This window comes from Tinamus guttatus, unplaced genomic scaffold, assembly GCF_059628265.1.
Source record: "Tinamus guttatus ecotype Peru unplaced genomic scaffold, ASM5962826v1 Tinamus_guttatus_pri_ptg000376l, whole genome shotgun sequence".
Classification (NCBI taxonomy): Eukaryota; Metazoa; Chordata; class Aves; order Tinamiformes; family Tinamidae; genus Tinamus; species Tinamus guttatus.
The window spans coordinates 1733532-1753625 of record NW_028288910.1 but is presented as its reverse complement, the minus strand read 5'-3'; the positions used below and the strand labels follow the sequence as shown (position 1 = coordinate 1753625).

At 55.2% G+C, this 20094-nt stretch overlaps 1 protein-coding gene across 1 annotated transcript; it reads left to right on the top strand.

The window, feature by feature from the left end:
• Nucleotides 1-232: 232 nt before the first annotated feature.
• On the top strand, nucleotides 233-1923 carry P2RY1 (purinergic receptor P2Y1). The gene is made up of 2 exons (XM_088530477.1): nucleotides 233-314; nucleotides 747-1923. The coding sequence occupies exon 2, from the start codon at nucleotides 815-817 to the stop codon at nucleotides 1901-1903; it is 1089 nt and encodes a 362-aa protein (XP_088386603.1). The 5' UTR covers nucleotides 233-314; nucleotides 747-814; the 3' UTR covers nucleotides 1904-1923.
• The last annotated feature ends 18171 nt before the right edge of the window (nucleotides 1924-20094 follow it).

The following is a 20094-nucleotide window of genomic DNA, read 5'->3' as shown; positions in this document are numbered from 1 at the left end:
AGGGCGCGGGGGTCCCGGCGGGGGCGGCGGGGGCGGCGCGGGGCGGCGCGCGGGGCGGCGCGGGGCGGGCGGTGCCGCCGCGGGCCCGGCCCGCCCGGCGCTGCGCGGAGCTGCGCGGAGCTCCCTGCGCTCCGCGGGGCTCGCTCCGGCGCGCGGGGCTGCGCGGGGCGGCGGCGGCGACATGGGGGGCCCTGGAGCCGCCGCGCGGCCCGGCCCGGCGCTGGCAGCGGCACCGGGGGCGGCAGCGGCGCGGGGGGCGCCGCGCCCCGCACGGAGCTGCCCGGGCACCGAGCGCCGCGCGCTGCCGGCCGCAGGTGAGAGCGGGACCGGGCACCGAGCCGGGCCGGGCGGGCCAGGGCAGCCGGGACGGGGGCATCGAGCCGGGGCGCGCAGGCCGAGGGGAACCGAGCCGGGGAAGCCGGTTCCGAGGAGCCGGTTCGGGGGGAGCCGGTTCGGGAGGAGCCGGTTCGGGGCGGCCGCTCCGCGGAGCCGCGCGGGCCGCGCCGAGCGCAGCCGTCGGGCGCGGGATCCCGGAGCGCCGCGCGGTGCCCGGGCCGCCCCCCCGCTCCTTCCGGCCGCTCCGCTCCCCGGCGGGGCCCGCCCGGCCCCCCCGCCGCGGGTGGCGGCCGCCCACGGGCGGCGGCGGCGGCCGCGTGGGCAGCGCGGGGCCGCGCGGGGCTGCGCGGCCGGGGCGGCCCCTCCCCGGCCCCGCCGCGTGCTCGGCTCATTGCTGTGTTTCTTTGCAGATGCTCCGCTGTCGCTGTAGAGCCCTCGCTGCTTCGCTCTCGGGCCCATGTGAGACGGCGGGAAGATCATGACCGAGGTCCTCCTCTCGGCTGCCCTCAATGGAACTGAGCCCAGCCTGCTCTCCGGCAGCGCCTGGGCAGGAAATGCCACCACCAAGTGCTCCCTCACCAAAACCGGCTTCCAGTTCTACTACCTGCCCACCGTCTACATCCTCGTCTTCATCACGGGGTTCCTGGGCAACAGCGTGGCCATCTGGATGTTCCTCTTCCACATGCGGCCTTGGAGTGGCATCTCCGTCTACATGTTCAACCTGGCGCTGGCCGACTTCCTGTACGTCTTGACTCTGCCCGCTCTCATCTTCTACTACTTCAACAAAACAGACTGGATCTTTGGAGACGTCATGTGCAAGCTGCAGAGGTTCATCTTCCACGTGAACCTCTATGGCAGCATCCTGTTCCTGGCGTGCATCAGCGTGCACAGGTACACAGGGGTGGTGCACCCCCTCAAGTCGCTGGGCCGGCTGAAGAAGAAGAACGCCGTTTACATCAGCGCCCTGGTGTGGGTCATCGTCGCGGCCGTCATCTCCCCCATTCTCTTCTACTCGGGGACAGGGATACGGAAGAATAAAACCATCACGTGCTACGACACCACTGCCGACGACTACCTGCGGAGCTACTTCGTCTACAGCATGTGCACCACGGTGTTCATGTTCTGCATCCCCTTCATCCTCATCCTCGGCTGCTATGGGCTCATCGTGAAAGCTTTGATTTACAAAGACCTGGACAACTCTCCTCTGAGGAGGAAGTCCATTTACCTGGTCATCATCGTGCTGACGGTCTTTGCGGTGTCTTACCTTCCCTTCCACGTGATGAAGACTTTGAACCTGAGGGCCAGGCTGGATTTTCAGACTCCACAGATGTGTGCCTTCAACGACAAGGTCTACGCCACCTACCAGGTGACGCGGGGGCTGGCCAGCCTCAACAGCTGCGTGGACCCTATCCTCTACTTCCTGGCGGGCGACACCTTCCGCAGGCGGCTCTCCAGGGCCACCAGGAAGTCCTCCAGAAGGAGCGAGCATCACGTGCAGTCCAAAAGCGAGGAGATGACGCTCAACATTTTGTCGGAGTACAAGCAGAACGGAGACACGAGCTTGTGAGGGCAGGCAAAGGCCTGCGGCGCGGCCGGCCGGGACACCGTGGACCTGCAAGGAGGTGAGGAGCATCCACTCGTCTCGCAAACGCCTTCTAGGGAAAGCTGCATTTTCTGATGCTAGGGAAAGAACAAAGTAAAGGGGGAAAAATGATCTTAATGGAAAATAACATGTCAAAACTCAACTTGTCTTCTTTTTGAGCTTATAATATTCTCACTTCTTTCTGACTTGTGCCAGATAAAGTAAAACGAAGTAAATCCCCTAAAGGAAGAAAGCCATCAAATTGCGCCTATTTTAATGACTTAGTCTCCCACGCTCAAAATTTTTCTTCGTTATCCTCTGTTTAAGAATAGGAAAGAATAAAATCTCCTTTTATCTGATGCTCGGTCCCAGCGTCTGCCCTTAGCGCTGTCCTCTGCTCCCTCACCGGTGCAACCTGGTGTTCAAACTGGCGTCACGACGTGCTTAGCTCGCCTTTAGAGTTCTGTTGTTCCTTCACCTGCTCGTAGCGTTGGTGATTCTGGCTGGTTCGGTGGCATTTATGATTCAGCCTGCTCTGAGGACTGACTACATGCGACTGACGGGCGTTCTGGTGTGCGCACCGCCGGGTGTCACGCTGTTCCTCAAACCCCGGCGCCTGTTGCGGCAGGCGGGTGCCCAGCTCCAGCGACACCCGGCGCTTTGCACATGGAGGAGACGTGGACGTGCAAATGTGTGTGCACAGCCCATGGGGGCGGCAGGAGGAGGCGCGGGGGCCGCGCTCGCCGTGGGGCTGCGCTCAACGCCGCGCGCAAGGACGGCCTCGCACCGGCCTCCGCGGCTTCGGCGCCCGCCGCCTGCACTGCCAGTTTTGTCTCGAGTTCTTTACGGGTAAACCGCTAGAAATGTGCACAGTGAAAATAACGGTACCTTCTAGACGAGTGAAAACTGCCGTTATTCCGATTACCTTCCTTTGGATTCGACACAAGGGTATTTCTGTTGCTTGCAATCTTGAGAGATAGTGTAATAGTCATTTCCCAAGAAAGTACTTGCTAAAATGTATTTTATATATATGTATATACACACACATATGTATATGCATACATATATACATACACATACATACATCCACATATATAAAATCAGAGAGATTTAATTTCCTGTACTGTGAAACACCGAGTGCTGCACTAACAAGATGTTGCAATAGACCCGGGCTGAGTCGCCCCTTTGTTACACTCTCTCCTTCCTCCCGACGTGGAATAGGTCATCCAAAATTAGTCAGGCCGAGCCGCGGTGGGACGCGGCGGCCGGCGCGCTGAAACCCTACACGCGCAGTCTTGATCGTTTCTCCTGTTTTTAAGAAATGTGTTTGAAAACGTTGTGTGCTAAATAGAGTGTGAAGGCATGCTTTGAATTCTAAACGTAGTGTGCAACGTTGAGTTCTGTGTGATCCTTCCTCAGGATGGTTTTAACAAATCCTCCCTCCTCCAGTCTCCATAGTAAGATTAAAATATTTATATTTTACTTATCAATTTCCAGTGATTGACGATAAACAGGAATACTCTAGTTATTTTTGACAACATTGTAAAGCAGCTCTTAATCACACGTACAGCTTTTTAATCTGCAAAATTAGTATTTATTGAACTTATTTATTGGAAAACTAAATGTAAAGTATTGTTGAATACATTTTAAATGGTACTCTGTGTTCGTGTGCAGAATTGGGCGTTAATGGAAAAAATTAGCAGCATGTTCAGATCGTTGTACTACTGTGTCAGCTAACAGAACGTCTTTATAATAAACTCAGTTCCAGCCTGACTAGTCACTGTTGATACATAGCCCAAAGATAAATTAAACTCCTGATATACGACCTGGAGATAAACTGCAGCGCTGCTCAGCAAGCGGAGCTTCTTGAAACAACGCTAAGCTCTCGTTTAGCCCTCTGAGATGAAGAATTTAGAGGGAGCGAAAAAATCCTGGCCGGGGTCAATTGCTAATTAATCCCCGCTGCCAGGAGAGCAGAGCCTATTTTTATCGCCGCAGCGCGAGGCTGGCTCCCAGCAGAGACATCTGTGTTTATGTGAGCCCTCCGCGCGGCGAGCGCGGCCCGGCAAGGGCAGGGGGTGCGGGAGCCCTGGAGTAAACCGGTCCCTCAATCCCTTTGCCAGTGTGGGGTTAAAGTTGTATTAGTTTCCCAAAGTTCTGCGGTCTGTTTTCCTCTTTCATTTGAGAAATACAATGTTTTCCACCACGTGGTGCCTGGAAGAAGGTCCTGGGCCTGCAGCAGAGCTGCCACTCGTGGGGCTCCCGTGTGTAGCTGGGGACAGGAGCCCCAGGGCAGCCGGACCTGCTGCCCGCCCGTCCTGCCCGCAGGGATCCCGCGGGAACGTCGCCTTCCTCGGCCCCTGCGGCCTTGGGAGCATCGCCGAGCGCCGTGGCACGCAGCTCCTTCCCTTCCTGCAGCTCGCATGGCCTGCACGGCCAGTGGCATCCTGAGCCACCTTCCAGGCTGCATCCTGAACCCCATCCCAGATTGCATCCTGAACCACATCCCAAACCATGTCCCAAACCACGTCCCGAACCACATCCCAAACCACGTCCCGAACCACATCCCAAACCACGTCCCCCACGGTGCCAAGGGAGCTGCTGCAGCCGCAGCATCTTGGCACTCACCCACCCAACCACCTGTTCAGCAATATCCATATATCTATACATGCATTTTTAAGCACTGCCGTATTTTTTCGGAGCCCTCAGCAAGGTTGTGCCCCATGAGGCCACTGTCCCCAGCGCGGTGACCCCTTCCCTGCAGTCTTCCCCTGCTCTGACACAGTTTATTCCCGATATACCGAGCGTGCCAGGACGGGAACGGCGGGGCCCAGCCAGCCTTCGGGCTCTGGCTGTGCCCCCCACACAGTGCCAGGCCCTGGTGATGGATCTTGGTGCTCCAGCATGAGCGCAACACCCTGCGGAGCGCCCGGGCCCGGCGCTTCGGGCGCCTCGGGCTTTCGTGACGCCGCTCGCGTGTGGCCCTCGGCTGCCAGGAAGGCAGGTCATTGCCCGGGGGCCGGGGGAGCGCCGAGGTAAATAGTTACTTAAGAGCGTGAGACTTGCCAAAACAGTCTGCGAGGATCCTCACGGAAGCAGATGCTGATTCCCTGCCCACATCCCGCTTCCCACGGCTCCGTGGGTCCCTTCTCCTCGCTGGTATCCCATGCGAGGGTGCCGTTCTGCCAAGTGGGAATGTTTTGCCCTGGGCATCTTTTTGCCCCATCTCCACCTCTGTTCCCTCCTTGCCCCAGACCAAATAGATTAATAACTGATGCAGAAATTGGTGCTGAAATCACCGTTTCTGTCCCCGGTGCTCAGCTCGCCCAGAGCAGGCAGGAGCTGCAGCGCAGAGCCTGACCTGCATGCAACAGCTGCCTTAAACCCACTGCCAAGGCCTTGACTTTGCAATATATGCATATAAAGCTCATTAAATAACACTGTTTTACTCTGCTAACACCTGCTGCATTACTGCTGGAGTCTAACGGTACTGGCCCAATAGTTTCAAGCTAGACCACAGACATAAAACATGCAAATTTAAGCAATTGGACACTTAATGAGTGTGCACTATGGTGTGTTTCAAGTGAAAAATGAGTGTTTTTCTATGGCGCTGTGATTTTAATGTGGCTAAACTCAATTTTCCTGTGATCACTAATGGCACTTTACTCAGCGCTAGCTGCAGTGCTGCCTGATATTTAAGCTTCTCAGTTTATATAGCTACTTTAATTGAATAGTAATTAAAAAAAGGACCGCCCTGGTTATGTGTGACTGTAATGAATAGAAAGCCTCCGGTCATCCCCAAAGCAGCGCGTGTGGCAGCCGCGGCTCTTCCCTGGTTTTAGCACCCCGCCGTCCCGCAGGGAAGCGCCGGCGCATCCCAAGAAAGGCCGGAGGTCAGAAACGTGCTTCCGTCTGCCGCAACTGGCAGGAGGCTGCGTTTCCCGAGGGGAAACGGGAAGCCGGGCAAGGGGCCGAGCTCCTGAGGCAGCGGCATGGACAGAGCACCCGTGAGCGCCAGGGGACATCGCTGCAGCGAGCAGGTCGAGCGGCGCATGCCGAGGGGTCAGGAAAGCAGAGGATTGCAGGGATTTTGTTGCTTCTGCCAAGGGGGAACAAGTTACAACCAAGTGGCATTAACTCTTTATAAATTCCCCTTCTTACTCTCTGCCCATTGCTGTGCTATCAGTCTCTGACAGGTCACACACACCTGGCAAAATAAGACAATAAGTTGGTTTTCAGTTTCTTTTATTTACTGCAGTAACGTTTGGTGTAAGAAAGAAGTCTCTGCTTGCCATCACGGGCCTCATTTAAGGCAGCATTTATAATGTTGTACATTTTTTTTTGCACCAAAAGCACCTCCTGTTTCTCAAGCTGCTCCCTTGCGCCCTTCCTACAGGCACTGGGCAAAGCAGTAGCCTCACACAGCAAAGGTCGCCCTGCGTGATGGTGCCAGCACTGCCACGCAGCAGCTGTCTATGGAGAGACCCCCAGGGGCAAATCCACACGTAGGCCTCACCCGCTACGGCCAGGGAGGGCTGCAAGACAAGGGAGACGCTCCCCAGCCTGGCAGCGCGTGGGGAGCAGCTCCATGGGCACCACGAGCACCGCAGCACCAGGAGCAGCTCCGTGGGCACCGCAGGGAGCAGCTCCATGGGCACCACGAGCACCGCAGTGTGGGGAGCAGCTCCATGGGCACCACGAGCTCCAGAGTGCCAGGAGCAGCTCCGTGGGCACTGCAGCTCCAGGAGCAGCTCCGTGGGCACCGCAGTGCCAGGAGCAGCTCCGTGGGCACCATGGGCACAGCAGTGCCAGGAGCAGCTCCATGGGCTCTGCAGCCAGCTCTCCCACAGCACCAGGAGCAGCTCCATGGGCACTGCAGCCAGCTTCCCCGCAGTACGCGGGTGCCTTGTCGCCCCTGCTGCTGCAGCCCGTGCCGCCCAGTGACTCAGTCCTAACTATAGCTCGCACCTCCACGGAGCCGCTCGGGGAACACGGTGGGAGCTGCAAGCCAAGGGGAGCGGGCAGGGACACCCCGCAGGGCAAACGTGCCAGTGCCTCGAGTCATGTTGCAGCACCGCTCCAGCCCGACGGGTCAGCGCAGAGCGAGCGGGGCGCTTGCGCACGGATCGGCTTACGCTGCAGCTAAAAATACAGCGAGCACATGCACGCGCTCGCACACGTATATACAGGGGTGGGTGGGTGCGTATATATGCATACGCTGTGTATAAACCATCGTGCGAAAGGGGCTGACGGCGCCCACGGGCGACGCTCCGCAGCGCGCCGTCGCGGCGCCCGGCGCGAGCCCCCGCGGGCAGCCGGATCTGCAGGGGGCTGCCGCACCACTGCGCCCCCGCCCAATCCATTCAGCATTCCCAGGAGTTTGCTGTGCTGCTTCTGAGGGTGGGAAAGGAAACTCCATGCACTAACCCACACACGTGTCCGGGGAGCCCACACGGCCCGGGGCAGCCGAGGTGCCGGCGCTGCTCCAGCATCCTTGTTGCAAAGCGAGCAGCTGCTGCCCAAGGCCTTCGCTTTGGCTCCAAGGCCAAATGGCATAAAATATTCTGCCTTTGTAAAAATAATAAATAATGGATATATATAAACAATAAATAAATAATAAAAAGTAATCATGTATTTGGCCTCTTAGGCTAAGATAATGTAAAAGTTGCAGCTAACTCCATGTTGGTGTGCCCTGGGGGCACAAAGCAGTAACAGGCTTTGCTGCTCTCTGTGGCTTGGGATAGGGCCCAGGGCGCCCAGCCTCCCCAGGCAGGGCCAAATCCTGCCATCCACAACCCGTTGTCCCCAGAGGCGCTGGGCACTGGCACGTGCCAGGGAGCCACACGCTGCCCTCAGCTGCAAGCGCGATCGTGGGTCACATCCCGGTGCCAGCCCACGGCCGGTGACATGGGGGGATCAGGGACCTCCCCGCTCACCATGTGCACTGGCCTGCTCCGAAGGGGAACAGCAAATCCAGGGGGTAAGAGCTGACGCCGCTCCGGATGAGCAGGGCTCCAGGCTAAATGCTTAGCCCCGTCACCAAAATGCTGGCTTAGGAAGAGCAGCAGGTCTTGCTGTTAAGGTCGATGGAATTAACTTCCCTAGCGCTTCCCTAGCCCCAGCTGTGCGCTCGGTGAGCAGAGGGCAAACTCGTTAATTCCCACAAAATGGGGCTCCTTCCAAAAGGTGGAGCCGTCCCCGCCAGCCGTGCCCATTACAGAGGGCCTGGGGAGAGCTCGGGGCCCTGGCGCAGCGTCCTGCCCCACTGCGCGGCCCTCCAAGCGGCTGCAGCTCCTACGGAAGCTGAAACGTCGGGTTTGGCAGGGGCTTCACTGAAGCAGCGATGATTAAGCGCCATCCACTGCGTCTCCAACCACTTAATTACAGACAGGCCACCACAGGAAACTACCGCCTCGCCTCCTCTCGGTGAAAACACTTCCAGTGCAAACATTGAGCATGTCTGCAGCGCACGAAGGTACGAGGCAGCTACAATCACCACGGCCTCACCTCGTCAGCAGCGCTTAATTGCTGCAGGGTCCCTGCCTGCCTGTGCAAACGGTCGGCACTGCGGTCCCGGGAGCGCCCCTGCAGCCCTGCGGCCGCGGGAATCTCCATGGACCTTCTCCTCTCTTGTGCAGCCCGAGGTCGTCCCAGCCCCAGGTTCGGGAGGAGGTTGGAGCAGGTCCTGGCATGGTGCGGCCGCGGGGCCGGCCCTGGGGCTCCTGCAAGCACACGCGTATGGAGCCGTGATGAACACGGGCAGTGACACGCTGCCTGCACCTCCGCTTTCCTCGACAGGCCGCGGCGGCTCCTCCAGGGTGTGCTGCTCCCTTCCGTGCACACATATTTATTCATATATATTTTTCAAGCATCCTTTTTTCTTTTTTTTTTTTTTTTTACCCTAGCAGTCACTGAACATTAGAGCATCCTGTAGAATGAGCTTAAAAGCAAATCACCGCCTGCTTTTAAGGCAGGGACTCTCTGGGAAAGGGATTTACACTGTGCCTAATGTACGGCAATGCACAAAGTGCTCGGCATGCGTGAAAGTCCGTGCACAGGCGGGATCAGCAGGCCAGTCCTGCTTGGTGCCCTTGTTGGCGAACAGCATTACGCGAAACTCAGAAGAAGCAGCCCAAGGTAACTGAGAGCAACCTGGTGCATTGTACCAGGGTGGCAGGAGCGCGGCTGCCCTGCAGCTAATGGTGTGACTTCCATGCGGATGGAATAAAACCGTAAATGAGAGAAGCTGGATGCAGCCAGCTGAGGCTTTTTTCCCTGTGGATGTGGGTGGGGAGCTCCTGAGCTGCTCTTGAGCTTAATAGTGTCCCGCTCCCGCTCGGAGAAGGCCGGGGCTGCGATGGGAGCTCTCAATAATGCATCGCATCCGTCGGCAGGATGCGCCAGCTCGCCTGAGGGCTTTATCGCTCGCGGTGCCGTAATGCGCTCGCTGGAAGCCGGCGCAGCGGGCATCGACGGGGGGTGTTTTAGGAGGGGTTGCTGCGGCGCAGGACCCCGTTTGCGCGGGGCTTTGGGGGGCATCTCTGGGTTACCCGTGCGCATCGTGCTGGGCTGGGGCGGCCGCGCGCGCCGGGGCAGCCGCGAGAGCCCCCGCACCGCGGGCCAGGCTGCTGCCCCCGGACCTGGTCCCATCCCCGGTCCCGGTCCCGGTCCCATCCTCGGTCCCATCCCCGGCCCCGCGCGGCGGCAGCGCGAGGGGGCGCCCGCGCCCCGCCGAGGTCCCCGCAGCCGCCGCCGGGATTGCGGGGACGGGGCGGGGAGGCCGCGGCCTCGGCGGGGCTGGGACGGCACCGGCCTGTCCCGCTCTGTCCCGTTCCATCGCATTCCATCCCCTCACACCCCGTCCTGTCCTGCCCCGTCACATCCCACCCCACCCCGTCCCATCCTGCCCCATTCTGTCCTGTCTAGCACCGGGTCCCAGCTCAAGGCAGCAGGGATGGACGGAACCCGGCCCAGTAAAGGACACCAACGTGCTGGAGCATCTCCCCGCGAGGAGAGGCTGCGGGGCTGGGGCTGCCCAGCCTCCCTTGGCGCAAGGCTCCACTGTGAGCGCTGGCTCGGGGCCCGCACGCGTGCCCGGGCGCTGCGCCTCGCGCGGGAAGGCTCCTGCGCCTGCGGGACCAATGCGCCCGGAGGCCCCTTCCACCCAGGGAGGCCTCCCGACCACGCCGATGCTGGCGGGCACCATCGCCCGGGCAGGCACCGTGGAGCTCACCCTGCGGCTGCCGCGCGTCGAGAGCGTGTCCGGCGCCCGCAGAGCCGGACAGCCGCATTGTGTGTGCGCGAGTGGCAGCCGGGGCGCCGCAGCCACCGCGCGGCTCAGCCCGGCACAGCCGGCTCTCGGGTACCCGGAGCAGCGAAGGCTGCTTGGAAGAGGCTGCATCCCGTTGCCTTGGAGACACTTCTCAGAGCTGTGTGCCGGAGGCTCCTCCGAGCCCGCGGAGCCGGCAGGAAGCGGCTCCTCTTCCCGCTCCTTCCCTGGGCAGGAGTTTGGTCTCAGCCCCAGGACAGGCTCCCGGTTGCTCTTTGGAGAGACCAGGCTGATTTCTGTGAAAGCCCTTGGGGCAGGTTGCACATGGACCAGCCGGAGGGTCTCAGCAATCTCAACGTCTGCTTTTCTGACAATTCCAACCACTGGGGTGAAGGTCTCCACAGAGCAGGGAGACAGGACAGTGGACGAAGACTCATTGAGGGCCACGTCGGGGGGCTCTGGGGCCTCTCCGCGTTCAGAGCAAACCCCCACACTCATTACAGGCTTAAGCAAATAATGCCACCTCCAGATTATTTTCCTAAGCTTTTCTTTCCAATTTGCTCCTCCAGTAATTAATCAGGGCCCTGTCTCCACAGCAGGACGTGCACAGCGTTGCTCCCCCTTATCTTCCCTGCAACAGTGATGTGTCACCTGCTATCTTGAACCGGAAATGAGCAATTAAAATGCAGCAGAAGATTAATTTTTATTTCCCTTCTCTCTCTAGAATAATAAACGTGTCAATGTGACCATACACCATGTATTGAGTGTTTGGACAAACAGATGTAAAGTAAAGGGGTCTTAAATAGGATGGCAATAGATGTTTCCATCATTATTTTAAAAATTCCATTAGCTTCTTTAAGCAACAAGCTTTGCATCTTTCCCAGTTGGCCTGGGGCAAGCCCTTGTAGACCATTGGATATGAAGGAAGGTCCATGCTGCAGCAGGGACGCGCACAGCGGCGGCTCGCAGCGTTTATTGCGCCTGAGCTCATGCTCAGCTGCTGTCCCATTGCAGCCATGGCATTAACTTCAACCTGGTTAAAATGTCTGTTAAAAAACAGACAGCTCTGCAGAGCTGCCTGCACAGCCTGGCCCAGGCACCGACAGCAAAAGCGTTCACAAGGCTCAGGAGTTCAGCAGCGACAAGGACCTGAAGAACCAGCAGCTTTGTGCAGAGCAGGGTCCTCCCGCGCAGCTTTTCCAGGGGCTGAGACTTGCCCCCAAGCCATTCGGAGATGCAGTGTCAGTCCCTAGACTAATCCCTAGGTCTTCACAGGGTGTTAATAGCTGTGGTTCGTTTCCAGACGGCTTGTCTGAAGCTGTTTAGGTGGTGCTATGTACGTATTTAACGGTGCGACCAAGTGACGAGAGCCCTGGGGAAGCCAGTAGCAAAAGGGCAATGTATGTAGATGTGCGTGCCCTGCATCCTGCATCCCGCATCCCATGCGTGGCGGCTGGACCCCCACGGAGCCCCTGCTCGGCAGGTCTTGCCCATTGGATCAGGTTTCAGGACGCAGCCTGAACCAGCCTTGAACCCGTGATCTAATCCCACTACCGACCCTCTGAGTCATCCAGCTCCTCCAGCAGCCTCTGAAGATTTCCCTGCATGACCAGGACGTTCAGCGGGACAGAGGAAAGGGCTCCCAAGCCAGCTTGGACAGCCCTCGAGCGCCTCTGCAAAGCGGCTCCGTGCTCGTCGCCGCCTGCACCTCCTCTGCTCCACGGGAGCCAAGCGGCTTGGCCCCAAAATCGCACAGAATAGGAGAGGAAAGCAGAACCCCAGGCTCTAAGCACAGACTCATTTAAATTGACTGGCAGGAGAATTGAATTAGGCGCATCCAGGCACAGAGGCATCACTGCTTCTTGGGTCTTCACCACAGCACTTTACACTCAGATACTGAAAATTGAATTACATTCAGCATTCTTTCATACAATGCTTTACATTACTCAGACTCCCCTAAAACATGAATTGAGCAACAGATTTCCTGAATCTGTCGTCACATCTGCGCAAAAGCAGACGTGGACACGGGGCAAGCATCCAGGCTGGGCCTCCCTGCAGCGACCGCTCCTCCTGCGGCCCCGGGCAGCCGAGATGTCACCCATGCAGTCTGTCTGATGCTAAACATTTATTTCTTACTTCCTCCTCCTCAGGAAGCACTGTCTTTACCTGCAGGATTTGTACGTTATTTGCTGTGGTGAACTCCTGCATCCCCATTAGTCCTTGCAGTCCAAGGTATCATAACCCCGAATATGAAACGTCCCATACAGACATATCCATTAGCAGGAAGGTTCACAATACCCCAGATATGTTTCTGTTGGAGTCTGCTCTCTGCAAAATGAAGCAAAACCCAGAGCATATTTTCTGTAGAGCACACTTCTTAGCAAGAACGGACTGTAGCTTGGATTCAGCGTTCAGCTCCCCTCTCCTAGCACAGCTTTTTTTTTTTTTTTTCCTCTGGAACCAGAGCTTTTAGGTATTTGGTTTAAGAAGAAAAAGACTAGTGAAAAATGGGAGAAGTTAATTGCATGTAATTATAGCTTCTATACGCTCTCTACTAATGATGGGAATTATCTGTGTTCATATAAAAGGAAAGAATTAGCTTTTAAGAAATTAATCTTTTGGATAGTACTTTTTAAAACCTTCAGATAAGTGATATTTGTCACTAAAACCGTGAACCCACTTTCATCTTCCATCTCTTGGAAGCAGATTATTTCTGCTCTCTATGGACATGCAAGTTGAATAGAAAGTGTAAGGAATTTGCGAATTTGCCTAAAGTTCTGCCATTTTGCAGAAATCCAGGGAAAAGAGAAAAAAAAAAAGAAGAAGAACGAGGAAGGGGGAAAAGGTGAGGCTGGATGTCATGGTCTGGTCTTCTGGAGTTTGGAAATGATGGCTCCAGGCCGTGAGGCAGTGCAGAGGGGGCCCAGGGCTCCCAGAGCGGGATCACCCCTTTGGACACCAGCACTGGGGGATCCAAATTCTCCTTCGGACGCCTCAGAAGCCGCACGGACCTTGCACTGCTCCTGTGTTGGGTGCTGAGCACGGTTAATGACACAAAATACCATCTTAGATTGATCCGTCAGCGCAGCAGTGAACAGTTTGCTGCCCTAATCTCATGATTTTGTTTATTTGCTTATATACGTTTGCAGAGGATCTGAGCTAAACGGTGAAATATGCTGCTTGCTGTACAGACAGACACGGAGGGATTAGTTAGCGATGAGATCGAGGCGACTCTTAAGCGCACATGGGCATTACTCAGCCGCCGAGCACCTGCCTGGGGCGGCAGCGCTCTGCTAAACAGCCTGCAAAAGCGCCCAGAAGGGAGGAAGTCTCTAAGAAACTTCTTATCTGCATCCAGCCACAGCTACGGCCAAACTAAATCATGTCATAGACAGTTCCATTGGGGCGGAGGAAGTGACCGCATCGGGGAGCAGCAGATACGTTGCAGTTTGACTGTAGAAAACTTCCCCCGTGGCCCTGCATTCTCTGATAGCCCTGCATGGGAAAACATGGGAAAACAGGGCTGCTGCTACACTGCATTGCACTGTGTTCAGAGCAGTTAGCAATGATCTCACACAGCTGGGAGACACTGCACACACAACACAGGCCAGTGTGTCCCAATGGCTCGGACACGAGGAGCCCTGCTCCATGGCAAAGCTCCCAGGCGGCGCCAGGCTTCGGAGGAAGGAAATGGAGTCTGATGGGACTTCCATAGATTGAAAAGCTCTGGGGTGTTTGTGCCTCGTAGGACATTTTTAATGTTGTATTTAATTCAATGTTTAACCTACCATTACAGAAAAAGAACTGCCTCATAGGGAGAAGTAGCCACTGTCTTCAGCGATATGGTGAAAACAAAGTTAAATACTGAAGTGCAACTGAAACCTGAAATTCTCTGACCATCATAACATTTTGTTTTCCTTAGTGTTAGAATGTGCTTTTACTGGTACTAAGGGAGTCTTACAGGAAGTTCACCTCTTCTTGAGCATCAGAGAGCTGTCCAGAATGAACAGCAGCATCGGGAAGATTATTTGCAGTGGATCTGAGCACCAGAGGTCCCATTTGCTGTTCACAAATGGGACAAACAAGTAGAATTCAATTATATCCTGGAGAATATATACGAAATATGTATATAATATATATAAAGTAATATATCTATGCTTCCTGTAAATAAAATAACATGCATATTATTTCCCTTTTGGTGTGGATCAGCTCCTGAAATCCTGACAATCGTCTTCTATTTAGCCATGACTCTCCTATAAGGCACAAGCTGTTTGAAGAAGAGTCTGGGCTCTGGCTCTATGGGCCTGGGGTGGATCCCTTACCCTTCCGAAGTGACTGATTGCAAAGACAACAAATTCACATCTGTAGCAGTGTTCAGCCTGTCTTCCCGGTACTTTTCCCCTGTGACTGCACTGGCTTGCTGCAGGCTTCCTGGTGCACACGGAGCGGTCACGCGCTCGTACGCTGCTACCGGTGCTGCTGCTCTTCTCACTGCAGCTATTCACACCAAAACGCGGCACACGGAGACGTGAGCCCCCCCGCGCGCCGGGAGCCGCAGCGCCTGCTGCCCTCGCCGTCCTCACGCACCGCGGCGCCGCTGCTCCGCAGCCCTCGGAGCAGGCCTTTCCCTGGGGGCACGGGGAGCCGCTCCGCGTCCTCGCGGGCTTGGGGCCATGTCAGCATTCCTCACAGCACCGACTGGCAATATCAAAGGTGGCTGCGGATCCGGTAACATCGGCAGCATCTGGTCTTATCTGCTCGTTCTCACGGGGTCAGCCGTCGGTGTAAGCGAGGGTTCCTGCGCCGGGGCTGGCGCCGGGCGCCCGGGGTTATCGGCCAGGCCAGGTGTTGCAAGAGCCCCTTTGCTCCCGCGCTCCTGCTGACCCTGCCCGGCCGTGGCACCCTGAGGGCCGAAACGGCACCTGGTGAGCGCCGCGGCCACCCCTGCCCGGCCAGAAACCCTGCAGCGTGCACGGCCGCCCGGACGGGCGAGCTGCAGAGCGGAGCGCGGCCGCCGTCCCGCGCCTCGGCGCGCTCCTCACGGCAGCGAGGAGGGAGATCATCCAGCTGGCACTGACAGGGCGTCCACTGACCGGCCATGTGGCCGTCACCGAGGCTGCCAAACCTGGCACAGCCCTTGCGTGAGCTGCCATTGCCCATATGGCCGCTTGGCTAGCAGAGATGTGCTGACCTTGCAGTCTGCCCCATGCACTAACAGATAAAGCTCAATCGAGCCGGCGCTTCCTCTTGTCTGGTTTAATCTCTTTTCTCCTGATGACCTAAGGACTCATCCCAAGGAAGGCTGAGGATCCAAGGTCACCTGTCTTCACAAAGAGCTAGAAACACTTGGCTTCTTGAAGGACTGTCCCTTAAGTATTTCACGAGTTTGCACCAAGTCCTTAAAACTGTGCCCATTCTGTGAGCTTCTGCCAGTCTAATATCATTCTTCATAAAATTATGTAGGGGCTGATCTGCACATATGCCTGTGTGAGAACTTTCCATCTTGTACAGCTCATATCATTAACCATGAATGCCAAAAAATAAAAGCAGGCAAAAGACCTTGCAGGCTACTCCGTGCCTTGAAGGGATTTAACGCTGTGATTGCTCACCGGCTGGGTGTGATCCTTGCGAAACCCGGAGATGCAAAGTGCAGCTTGTCTTTTAAAGCCGCTGTCACCAGAGTATCACTGGAGTCTCCTCCCGTGTTAGCTGACTTGGCCCGGGGCCTCCGGGATGACACAGCGGGGAGGACAGTGAGTCACTCAGCGACTCCTCATGGGTTTGTCAGGCAAGATGTGAATTCATATGAACGTTCCTGGAGCTAGAATAAGTGGTATTCATCTGTAGCTCTGTTTGGTTTGTTGCAATTCATGTTCCTAAATTGGTATCTCGCTTTTGTAGCCCATGTAAATGGTAACAGCACACAGCTTGAAGCAGCAGAAAACGGAGACTTCGGGTTTAAATAGATCATTTTGCAAACAGCTGCTGTGATTTAGAGCCTTATTTCCTCCATCCTTTTGCAACTGAATCTACACTGGAGGTTATTACCCCATAAGAAAGGTGACAAGAAAGGGGCCTGTGACCATCTTTATGTCGATGTCCTCTATTGCAAACTTTGCTCCTGTGGCTGTACCCAATGACGGCGTTTGAGCTACCCCGCTGGCTTTGCGCAGAGGTGGCCCAGGCCACTCTCATGCTTACCATGGTGTAGAGCACACTTTCAGCCAGGGATGATAGTGTTCAGTTGTTCCGTCTGAATCCCAAAGTGGACATACTGCCCATGCTCTTTTTATGATGTAAGGAGAAACAAAGTCAGTAAAGGGAAAGGATTTCCCTTGACAGAAGCAGCAATGTAACTTGAACTCTACGCAAGCAAGTTCTGGCAGCTGTGAAAAATCTTCCCACAGAATCACAAGTGGATGAGGTTGGGATGCACCTCTGGAGACCATCTATTCCAGCCCCCTGCTCCAGCAGGGCACCCAGAGCAGGGTGCTCAGGTCCCTGCCCACGCGGCCTGTGAGTGTCCCCAAGGATGGAGCCTGCCCGGCCTCTCTGCGCAGCCCGGGCCAGCGCCGGCACCGCGCAGGGAAGGGGCTTTTCCTTGTGTTGGGCTGGGCCTGGCCGTGTTCCACGTTGTGCCCACGACCTCTCGTCCCGTCACTGAGCAGGGCCCGGCCCCGTCCTCTCGACACCCTCCCGTACCTCTTTGCTGTGGGTGAGGAAATGGAGGAATGAGCTAACCGACAAAGTAAAGAATGCAAACTGCACACGAGAGCTTTGCTGTGCCAGAGCATCGCTGCGGGCAGAGCGGGTACTGCAGTGTGCTACAGTCCTGCAGGTCAGCGAGGAAAACATTTAAAATATATTTTACAGCGAAAGGGGCTTTTGCTGCAGACAGGATGTTTATTTTGGGAGTTAGTCACCAGTTTCATTTCACGCTGATTATCCCTTTTTCATCAACACGCAATAGCATTGTTTCCATGCAACTGCTATCAAGATTACATTTATGGTTCAACAAGCTGTTTCATTACACCTACATATAAACTGACTGCTGCACATCCTCACAGATAAATGCTCTTTCTTCATGTCTTCGGCTTATCTAAAATCCTAATCTCTACCACTTTTATTGAAGCTGTTACTGTTGTAAATGGAAGACGGTATTTACAAAGAAAATAGAGATATACTTGACTTGAAATTTTGGTAGATTATAGGCGTATATGGTACCTTTGATTATAAACTTTGTGTCTGTGAGTGGATATAGGCATATTGTTGAACACATTCTTTATAATGAAAAATAAAGTGGCGATGTGCCAAGAGCAAGTGAGATCACATGTGATGAGTTCTGGCAGCCCGGGCTATTTTTACAGCGGCAATAGGATCTCTGGCAGGACGTTTCTTGGAAATATCATTCTATATCAGATCCTGAGCTTCTTTCTGTGCATTTGTCAGCTTGTTCCATTTTATTTTATTTTATTTTATTTTATTTTATTTTATTTTATTTTATTTTATTTTATTTTATTTTATTTTATTTTATTTTTATTTACCCCTGCTAGCAACTGCTATTATTTCTTGAAGAATGCAACCTGTCTGTGCTCTCTCATTCTGCAGTGGAGAGCGAGGCTAAGCTGCGTTTCCTAAAGCGAGCATGCCCGTGCCATTGCCCATATCCGTGTCCCTGCCCATGTCCATGCCTGTCTCCATGCCGTGTCCATGCCCATGCCTGTGCCCATATCCATGTGCATGTCCGTAGCTGTGGCTGTGCCCGTGCCCATGCCCGTGCCCGTGCCATTGCCCATATCCGTGTCCCTGCCCATGTCCATGCCTGTCTCCATGCCGTGTCCATGCCCATGCCTGTGCCCATATCCATGGACATATCCATGTGCATGTCCGTGGCTGTGCCCGTGCCCATGCCCATGCCTGTGCCTGTGCCCATATCCGTGTCCATGCCCGTGCCCATGACTGTGCCCATATCCGTGTCCATGCCCATGTCCATACTCATCTCCATGCCGTGTCCATGCCCATACCTGTGTCCATGCCTGTGCCCATATCTGTGTCCATGCCTGTGTCTGTGTCCATATCCCTGTCTATGTCCATGCCCGTGTCCATGCCCATATCCATGTGCATGTCCGTGGCCATGCCCATGCCTGTGCCCATATCCGTGTCCATGTCCGTGCCCACGTCCATGCCCGTGCTCATGCCCATGCCCATATCCGTCCATGCCCGTGTCCGTGTCTGTCTCCATGCCATGCCTGTGCCCGTGTCCATATCCGTGCCTGTGCCCATACCCATGCCCATGCCCGTGTCCATATCCATGGCCATGCCCATGCCATACCCATGCCCATGTCCATGCCCATGCCCATGTCCATGCCATGTCCATATCTGTGTCCATGTCGTGTTCATGCCCGTGCCCGTGCCCATATCCGTGCCCGTGGCCATGTCCATGCCCGTGCCCGTGTCCGTGGCCATGGCCATGCCCGTGCCCATATCCGTGCCCACGCCCATGGCCGTGTCCATACCCATGCCCGTGTCCATGCCCGTGCCCGTGGCCGTGCCCGACTCGCAGCGGGCGGCAGGAAGGGATGACTCCGCAGAGCGGGGCTCCGCAGGCCGAGCAGGCCGGCGGCTCCGCGGGCTGAGTCAGGCCGAAGCCGCCCGCGCGGCTGCCCGCGCACCGCGACGCTCCGGCCCTGCCTCGGCCTGAGTCACCGGGCCATTCGTCTTATCGGCTTCTTTCTGCTTATCCGGGCGCTGAGCAGACGGAGCAGTTTCACTTGCGATAAAGCTGCTCTGCCACGGAGTCACCCCAGCTGCCTATCTCATCTAACTCCATATGTGGGCATTTTGATTCTGGAATAAGAATTCCTTATCCCGTGGATTAAGATAAACAGAAATCAGGCAGTCTTGTTTCAGGTATGCATTCACATGTGGAATTATCAGGAGTGACTCACAGCACAGACAACTTACCTATTGTATTTAAATATTGTTGTAAAACCAGCTTGTTTTTAAACTAGAGCTTTGGAAGTTCATTTCTCTCTTTTAAATATGAATCTTCTTTAACACAAACCATAGGAAAACACCTACATTTACAAACAACTATATAACCTGGACACAAAACTGTGCGACTTGTTGTGCAGCTGCCCGGGCAGAGCACGAGAGGAGAACGTTTTATTACAGCAATACGTTTCCTTGCCTCCCGCTCAGGGCTTCTGGAAACGGGGAGAAAGGGCAAAATAGGGGAAGCAAAGATAGAGACAGAAATTTGCAGCCACCCTTTGCCAGGATGTGGACAGATTTTCGAAAGAAGTCAGCAGCTTCCACTGTTATTCTTAGAACCAGTTTATACGCACTGTGTAAATCCCTCTTGTTGATTTTTGGTTAAAGTTTGCCAGCAGACTCTCAGATCCGAGGATGGAGCACGTTTCTTTGCCGTGCTGAGCGCACTGCCACAATCGAACAGCAGCGCAGCTTGAATCAGGAGGACTAGAGTTGCTGCATCAGAACAAAAACCCCTTCTCAGGCAGTTTGCTAGGGAATGAGTACACTATTCTAACAAGTTTATACTTCAGATTTTAAAATTCAAACGTTATTTCTTTGCGCTTCTCTTCCTTCCTCAGCCTTCTCGAACCCCAAACAACCTACAGTCATCCTATTGGTGAACCCAGAATAAGACTCAATTAAAAACTAATTCGAGCCTAGAAATTTTACTCAATTTCATACATTTAAGTTGAATAAACATGGGAGAATTCCTGTGGATTTATCACACGAAATGCCAGGAAACACTTAAATGTAATTCAGGTTCCCAGATGGCTATGCCTTGTACTTTGGACTCTTAGAGATTATTTTATCCTCTTAGCTTCCTCAGTGGTTATTCTGCCATTACGTTAAGGTATGGTGCTAATATTAATGT